This window comes from Erythrolamprus reginae, chromosome 10 (assembly GCF_031021105.1).
Source record: "Erythrolamprus reginae isolate rEryReg1 chromosome 10, rEryReg1.hap1, whole genome shotgun sequence".
In the NCBI taxonomy this organism is placed as follows: domain Eukaryota; kingdom Metazoa; phylum Chordata; class Lepidosauria; order Squamata; family Dipsadidae; genus Erythrolamprus; species Erythrolamprus reginae.
In genome coordinates this window covers 23,266,766-23,275,960 of record NC_091959.1, presented here as the reverse complement: position 1 = coordinate 23,275,960, position 9,195 = coordinate 23,266,766, and the positions used below count along the sequence as shown (strand labels likewise).

General features: G+C 43.6%; 1 protein-coding gene across 1 annotated transcript in view; it reads left to right on the top strand.

Annotated features, from left to right (window-relative positions):
* Positions 1-9,195, top strand: part of POLG (DNA polymerase gamma, catalytic subunit) — a 42,699-nt gene that overhangs the window by 250 nt on the left and 33,254 nt on the right. The window contains exons 2-6 of the mRNA XM_070762811.1: positions 3-134; positions 2,064-2,231; positions 4,164-4,310; positions 5,039-5,118; positions 8,978-9,160. Of these exons, the coding sequence (XP_070618912.1) occupies positions 3-134; positions 2,064-2,231; positions 4,164-4,310; positions 5,039-5,118; positions 8,978-9,160 (710 nt within the window). The remainder of the gene's footprint in view (positions 1-2; positions 135-2,063; positions 2,232-4,163; positions 4,311-5,038; positions 5,119-8,977; positions 9,161-9,195) is intronic.

Sequence of the window (9,195 nt, the reverse complement as noted above, 5' to 3'; positions counted from 1 at the left end):
AGTTGGGTCTTTCCGATCTCATCCCCTTGGAAAGCAGTAGCAGCCTCAAAAGGCAGGACGGGCAGGAACGGCTGGTGGTGGGTCACAACGTCTCTTTTGACCGGGCTCACATTAAGGAACAATACCTGATCCAGGTAAGACATCATCCCTCTCCATTTGCTTTCTTCTCCTCCCTTGACCAGTTCTCACGGGGGCTTGAAGGAGAGAAAAGATTTGTGGGCAGGAGTCAAAGATCGGCCGATCTTGAAAAATCAAAGTAGGATCAGGTCTAGTTGCTCCTGTACTTAAATTGGGAGGTTCTGGGGTATTGTACAGGTAGTGTAAATCCTGAAGCTGATGGAGCCAGAGGCATCTCTCTCTCTCTCTCTCTCTCTCTCTCTCTCTCTCTCTCTCTCTATCTCTCTCTCTCTCTCTCTCTCTCTCTCTCTCTGCTATTCTCTGCTATTTTGTCTTTGTGTCTATGCTGTGTTTCAAATTGTTTGTTTGCTTGCTTGCTTGCTTGCTTATTTATTTATTTATTTATTTATTTATTTATTTATTTATTAGATTTGTCTCCGCAGACTATGCGTTTGTAAGTTAAGCAAGTAAGGCTTATAGCAGCGGTCCCCCAAACTACGGCCCGTGGGACGGATGCGGCCTGTTGAGGCCATTTATCCGGCCCCCGGCAGCGCACGAGATTTTACCCATATAGATATAATAAGCTCCCGAATCGGTCTTCTGCGCAGTCATCAGGACCCACCGCGCACTAACTTTTGAAGTGGCGCAAAGCCGCGCTGTCCCAGATCGCTCGCTAAGATCTGCCGAAGAGGAAGAAGATCCGGATTGGATTACAACACCAATTATATTTCTAATTTATTAACCATTATGCCAAAGTGCTTCCTTCTTTCTTTATACATTTTTCTATAAGCCAAGAAGACCTTGTATAGCTAATCAGATGCTAATAAAAGAAAATTAAAAACAAAACATAAACATATATGAATTTCAGTGTCAGGCCCAACATTCATACTTCTTCCCCCCCCCCTCTAAATAATACGTTTCCATTTTGGTTTTTTTACTTTAAAATAAGGTATGTGCAGTGTGCATAGGGATTTGTTCATAGTTTTTTTTTATAGTCCGGCTCTCCAACAGTCCAAGGGATAGTGAACTGGCCCCCTGTGTAAAATGTTTGTGTATGTATTGACTTGTGTAATTGTGTATGACTAGGATTGTTCTTGACTAAGATAATTGTCAAAGTAAATGATATTTTGTATACTTAGTGTATCTGAATTGTATTACTGAATTATTACTAGTATATCTGCCCTATCAGCTGGATATCTGCAAAACCTCCATGTTTCATCTGTGTGTGTGTATCTTTAAGAGATTACTCTGCACACTCCTTAACACTTAACGCATGGGTCATTCTTTGTCAAGTGTACTTGACTGATTTTTGCAGCCTTATTTGAAAATAAACCACCACAAAAACAACATATATGATAGAAGAAAATGTGCTCTTTCTAATGAAATAAAAATGAAGATGATTGAAGGTGAGAAAACAAAGAGCTCTGTTTCATCGCCTTCAATCATCTTTATTAGAAAACACACTTTTTTTCTACCGCTCTCTGTTTTCTCACCTTGAAAAATCTTCATTTTCATCTCATTAGAAAGAGCACGTTTTTTTCTATCACAAATGTTGTTTTTGTGATGGTTTCTTTTCAAATAAGGCTTCAATTTCACCTGGCCCACTTGACAAAGAATGACCCACATACTACTATATTTGTATAGGAAGCACCTACTAGCATTAAGGCAGGGTTTCCCGACCTTAGCAACTTGAAGATATCTGGACTTCAACTCCCAGAATTCCCCAGCCAGCATTCGCTGGCTGGGGAATTCTGGGAGTTGAAGTCCAGATATCTTCAAGTTGCCAAGGTTGGGAAACACTGCATTAAGGAACCACAGCTTACAATGCCAGTTGCTCAGTGAGATACGAATTGGCCGCATCGTATGCCTGATGTTCCGGTCTGCGTTGGTTTGTAAGGCAGCATTGGAGGGAGGCTCCCTTTGAATCGTTCCAACCTCTCTTGCAGGGATCCCAGGTGCGATTCCTGGACACGATGAGCATGCACATGGCTATCTCGGGACTGACCAGTTTCCAGCGTTGCCTTTGGAAGGCGGCCAAGCAAGGCAAGGGGAGAGGGCTTCAAGAGGTCCAGCGACACATCAAGAAGACACGCAGAAAAGACGGTGGACCCACGGTGAGCTGGGTCCGGTCGTGGTCTCCTTACCACTCTTAAAGTCTTATCTTTAAAAGAGCAGAAAAGAAGTGACACAAAACAGGTTAACAGAGTTAATTAACACCAAAATAAGACTTAAATTAAAACCTTTCTTTTGGGCATAATAGATCGAAAAATAAAAAAAGGAGTATTATTATTTGATTCAACACATAATCACAGCAATTAGAATATGTATTGCACAAAACTGGAAAAAAGAAGATACACCAACAGAGAGAGACATGATCAAATATATATATATATGATTGTGCAGAACTGGATAAATTAACACAAGAACTTAAAAATAAAGATGAATGATGCTACTACGACATCTGGAAACAATTCTACACATGGGTAGACAATTGGAGAAATAATAGCTGTAAATAAGGAATACTATCTTCTTAGATCTTAAATTTTTTATAAAATTAAGGTATAGAGTTGATTATAACTTTAATTGTCATTATTTTGCTCACATATAAAAATGTAATCTAACCGCTGTTGTTATAGGCCATAAAAACATACAAAGAAAGAACTGTTTTTGGACTACAGTTTGGGAGCTGGGAGAGTTAGGGTTATGTTTTGTTGTTCCGTGTTGTTTTGTTGTTTAAGACATAAGTATATATAAAGTATGTAAAAACAAGATACAATATGTATTTTCTTATTTCTAATATTTATATATTCAATAAAAATTATTATTTAAAAAAACAGAGTTGGAAGGGACCTTGTGGAGAGGGGCGGCATACAAATCCAATTAATAATAATAATAATAATAATAATAATAATAATAATAATAATAATAATAATAATAATAATAATTGTAGGTTATCTAGTCCAACTCCCCTGCCCAAAGAAGGAGGCCCTAAACCAGGGATGGGGAACCTTTTTTCCCTCAGGTGTCAAAAGTGCGTGCGCACACACTGTTGCGCCTGGGGAGGGAGAATTATTATTATTATTATTATTTATTAGATTTGTACGCTGCCCCTCTCCGTAGACTCAATGCCTGGGGAGGGAGAGAATTGCATCCCTTGCCTCCCCCAGAGGCCCTCTGAAGACCAGAAACAGCCTGTTTCCCAATTTCCGGTGGGCCGGATAGGCTCGGTTTTCACCCTCCACAGCAGGGGTGGACAATTAATTTTGCCATGGGGCCGCATGAGAAATTAGGAGGGTTTTAGAGGGCCGGACTAATATAATTAACTCAGTTCTACCCTATACTGTAAAGACCCAGACCCTGGCCTGACCTAAACACCCAGACCCAATCTACAGACCCCTAACTGTTTGCTTTACGGCAACACGGTGCACCACAGGCACTGCGCTGGAGTGTTTGCATGGTTTCTGTGCTCAGCTGCTCTCGGTAGGAGGTCGGGGTCCGCTCCAGTGTGAGGATGAAAGAGCTCACCGCATCTGCCGGGACTCCTCCGGTTCCTGCTTTCCTCATGATTCATCAGGAAAGCAGGAACCAGAGAAATCCCAGCAGACGCGGTGAGCTCTTTCATCCTCGCACTGGAGCGGACCCCGACCTCCACGGATCGTTCACAGATAGCGGGCGGGCCAGTCACAAACAGCGGGCGGGCCGGATGCGGCCCATGGGCCGCCCCTTGCCCAGGTCTGCTCCAGAGGCTCCCCTATCCCCACTGGAAGCCTTCAGGAAGCCAAAAACGCCCTCCCAGAGCTTCCGTGCGAGCTGAAAATCAGGTGGCTGGTACAGACATGCATGCTGGAGCTGAGCTAGGGCAACGGCTCGTGTGCCGGCAGATACGGCTCCGCATGACACCTGTGGCCATAGGTTCGCCATCACTGCCCTACACCCATTCTGACATAGGATGTCAGTCCAATCTCTTCCTGAAAGTCTCAAGTGAGGAAGCTCCCACAATTTCAAGATTAGTTTCCTCTTCTTGTTTGACTGGTCTTCCATTACAGGTTGGCTCTTGGAATTGGGTGGACATCAGCAGCATCAACAACCTGGCAGATGTACATTCCCTCTACGTTGGAGGTGAGCCGTTGAAGAAAGAAGCCCGCGAAATCTTTGTCAAGGGTAGCATGGACGATATCAGGAATAACTTCCAGGTGGGAAGAAAATCTTGGCATCTCTCTTTCTGAGAACAGAGTCTTAGCTATGAGGGTCGCCCAGAAAGTAATGCACCACAATCTTTTTCTCAGCCTACATTAATGGTACGAATTCAAAACTTTAGATATACATTATTTGAATTGTCAGGCGTGCGTGTGTAAATCTTGTGTTTCTTCAGACAGATAGCGTAGCTGCAGCAGTGGTTTGAAATGGCGTCTGTAAGTGATGTACGTTACAAGCAGTGTGTCGACATTGAATTTCTCACTGTGGAGAAAGAAACTGTTGGGAACATTCACAAGCATTTGTGTACAGTATATGGAGAATCTGCGGTCGACAGAAGTACGGTTAGTCGCTAGGCACAGAGAGTGAAGCCATTAGAGGTGACATTCACTCAGTGCAGAAATGGCTTCGTGACCAGAACAAGAAGTAGTACCAACAGGGCATACACACGTTTGTATCTCGCTGGAGGAAGGCCATAGAACAGGACGGAGATTACGTGGAAAAATAGGGAGTGTAGAAGAAACATCATTATTTCTTGTGTGTGAGTTTCATTGTCTTCAATAAATAATTGTTGAAGAAAAAAAAATGTGGTGCCTTACATTCTGGGAGTAGTAGGACCCAAGAAAGTATCAGCATTAATTAATCAGGAGGCAATAATAAATTAGCAGATGGCTTATGTTCTACCTTTTAATAACTGCCCATTCCTTATTTTTCTCTTTATCCAAAGGAGCTGATGAATTACTGTGCCCTTGATGTTCAGGCTACTTATGAAGTATTCTATGAGCAGCTTCCTCTTTTCTTGACAAGGTGAATTATTCATTGAGTAAAAAATGCATTGAGTGTGAGACTCCAGTGTTCTGGGTTAGCTGCCAATCTTAGATTGACTTTGTACAGTGGTTTAGCACCTTGTAAATTTGGTTGTAGATATTTCATAATAGATAATAGATAGAATTCCTTATTGGCCAAGTCTGATTGGACACATAAGGAATTTGTCTTTGGTGCATATGCTCTCGGTGTACATAAAAGAAAAGAGACATTTGTCAAGAATCATGAGGTGCAACACTTCGTGACTGTCATAAGGGTCAAATAAGCAATGAAGAAACAATCAATATTAATGAAACTCTTAAGGATAGATAGTTACAGTGGTATAGTCATAAGTGGGAGGAAATGGGTTATAGGAATGAGGAAAAAATAGTAATAGTAGTGCAAACAGTAAATAGCTTAACAGTGTTGAGGGAATTATTTGTTTATATAGTTTTCAGTGCTAGAAGGGAGTGAGATAGAAGGAGAGTAACCCACTAGCACCGAAGCTGTTACCTAGTTGGTAAGTGGGTAAATTCAACCCCAAATTACAGATATTCTATTTTATTTTCTCGTTTGATTGAGAACAACATTGGTAGATTACTTGGTCCTGTATCACGGTTGAAATTCAAACATTTTCCCTGCTGGTTCTGTGGGAGTGGTTTGGTGGTCAGTTCCACTGGCAGAGGAACCCATTTCCACTGGTAGAGGGTTGCAGGAGGCCGTCACAGACGAAACGGAGCTGGGGATTCCATTTTCACTGGCAGAGCGCTTGGGCCACCCCAGGCACCCGCGACATGAGTGATATTGAGCTGGCCATGCCCACCCCACCCTCCAAAGGTCAAACACAGCCCTGACACAGCCCTTAATGAAATTGGGTTTGACCCTCCTGCTAGAGCAGACCTAGGCAAAGTGCGGCCCGGGGCCCGGATGCAGCTCGCCTGCTGTCTGTGACCGGCCGAGGGAGGGAGGGAGGGAGGGAGGGAGGGAGGAAGGAAGGAAGGAAGGAAGGAAGGAAGGAAGGAAGGAAGGAAGGAAGGAGAAATTATCTTTCCATGCCCTTTTGCAAAAGTCCAATAAATGCTCATTTTTTAATTGTTGGAATATTTTGAAAGAGAAGTAAAAAACTGCCCAAAAGCAGAAGTAAAAGGCAGAGAAAATCAGAGAGACAGAAGCTTCTCTCCATCTGGAGAAGGAAGGAAGGAAGGAGAAATGGAGGGAGGGAGGGAGGAAGGAAGGGATGGGCAATTAATTTATCATTATAATATACAGTAATTATAATATATAATTATATAACTAATATATAATATAATATAATATATAATTATAATATATAATTATAATAAAATTAACTCAGTTCTACCCAATAATATACATTATTGGGTAGAACTGAGTTAATTATATTAATCCGGCCCTCTAAAACCATCCCAATTTCTCATGCGGCCCCATGGCAAAATTAATTGCCCTCCCCTGTGCTAGAGAGAGCCAGTCTGGGTTTTGTCCATTGATTTTGACAAAAAAGTTTTCCTGTCTTGTAAGATGATCAGATATTTTCTCCATATAAGCAACACTGCCCATCATCTGCCAGAATTGTGACCTAACCTTTTGGGGTTAGCTATTCCTTTCTCTTGTGCTCTGAGACAAAAAATCTTTGGAGCAAAATCCATAAATGGCTACAGGAGATAACACACATAGCAATAGAGTTTACTCTGGAACTGTTCTTATTGGGAATATTATAAAAAGAATACAGTAAGGGGAAAATATATATATATAATATTGCATATGACAACTATGGCTAGAATTACTTTTGCAAAATTTTGGGGAAAAGCTGAGAACACCCCCCCCCCAAAAAAAGGAATCTGAATACAGTGGTCCCCCGATCATTGCGAGGGTTCCGTTCCAGGACCCCTCGCAATGATCGGTTTTTCGCGAAGTAGCGCTGCGGAAGTAAAAACACCATCTGCGCATGCGCAGATGGTGTTTTTACTTCCGCCGCAGCAGCGAGGAGCCGAAGATTGGGGTTTCCCCACCGCCCACGCAAACTCCTCGCTGCCGCTCGCCCGCCCTTCGCCCGCCCACGCCATTCGCTCGCGCCGCTTCCCAGCTGAGTCCTGAAGCCAATTCGCTTCAGGACTCAGCTGGGAAGCGGCGCGAGCGAACGGCGTGGGCGGGGCGAGCGGCGGGCGCACGGGCAGGCAGGCGGCGGACAAGCCGTTCGCTCGCGCCGCTCGCTCGTGCCACTTCCCAGCTGAGTCCTGAAGCCAATTCGCTTCAGGACTCAGCTGGGAAGCGGCGCGAGCGAATGGCGTGGGCGGGCGAAGGGCGGGCACGCGGGCAGGCAGGCGGCGGACAAGCCGTTCGCTTGCGCCGCTCGCTCGTGCCACTTCCCAGCTGAGTCCTGAAGCCAATTCGCTTCAGGACTCAGCTGGGAAGCGGCGCGAGCGAACGGCGTGGACGGGCGAAGGGCGGGCAGGCGCGCGGACAAGCGGCGGGCGGACAAGACAAGCGGCGGGCGCAGCAGCAGCGAGGAGTTTGCGTGGGCGGTGGGGAAACTCCTCGCTGATGCCCGCCGCTCGCCCTCCCGCCAGCAAGAGGGGGAAGACCCAGGGAAGCCGCCCAGCAGCTGATCTGCCCGGCGCCATCTACGCATGCGTGGCCATAGAAAAAAAGGGCGCGCATGCGCAGATGGTGTTTTGACTTCCGGGTTGAAAAATCACCATATAGCCGTTCGCAATGATCGGGATCGCGATACCCGGGGGATCACTGTACAGTATTATGAAACATGAGAACAGTGGCACAAATGGACTGAATTAAGGAAAACAAATAAGAAGATCATGGGTAACTCTTAAAATTAGCAAAATGAAAGATGTGAATATGTAAATAATAGAAAAATATAAATATATGTATATGCAAATAGAAGTGTTTGAAGTATTAACTATTGTGCTGAAGAAATAAGGTTTGAATAAGACTACTGTGATGATATGTAAATGTGTGAACTATACCGTATTTTTTGAAGTATAAGACGCACCTTTTTCCTCCTTAAAAGAGGCTGAAAATTCAAGTGCGTCTTACACTCTGAATGTAGCTTTTTCCCCCAGCCCTAACTAGGTGCTAACGATCTTCCCAGCTCTTATCTTGCAGGTTCTTTCATTGTTACTCTCTGCGAAGAATGTTTTCCAAGCCCTAAGTCTTTGCAGAGTTTTCTTCATTGCTCTAACTTGCTCCAAATGTTTCTTTCCATCCCTAAACAGCTGCTAACGATATTCCCAGCTCTTACACGCTTGCAAGGTCTTTCATTGTTATTCTCTGTGAATAATGTTTTCCAAGCCCTTAAGTCTTTGCAGGTTGTTTTTTCATTGCTCTACTTGCTTAGAATTTTTCTTTTCAGCTCTAACCAGGTTCTAACAACGTTCCCAGCTTTTACTGGCTTGCAAGCTCTTTCATTGTTACTCTCTGAAAATAATATTTTCCAAGCCCTAAGTCTTTGCAGGGTTTTCCCCATTGCTCTACTTGCTCCGAATGTTTCTTTCCAGGTGCTAATAATATTCTGAGCTCTGATTGGCTTGCAAGGTCTTTCCTTGTTACTCTCTCTGAATAAGGGTTTTTTTTAAAGCCCTAACCAGGGGATAAAATAATGTGCTGAAGCTGACCAGACTAAAGGCGCTAGCCAGATGAATATCTGGTAACCAGATTCTTTTCCCTATTTTCCTCCCCAAAAACTAAGGTGCGTCTTATACTCAGAAAAATACATTAATTTATGTTATTTTTTTTAAAGAAAATATATGAAAATCAATAAAGGTTTCTATAATGGAATTGGGATCTGACATTTTGGGGTTAGCTGTCCCTTTCTCTTGTTCTCCATCAGGTGTCCACATCCCGTGACTTTTGCAGGCATGTTGGAAATGGGGGTTTCTTATCTGCCTGTTAATCAGAACTGGGAGAAGTACCTGGATGAAGCCCAGGTCACTTATGAGGAGCTGCAAAAAGAGATGAAGAAGTCTTTGATGAACCTGGCAGACAATACTTGTCAACTGCTTCACGAGGAGAGGTACTGGTCAATCATGGTATAGTAGGAGTTAAGTA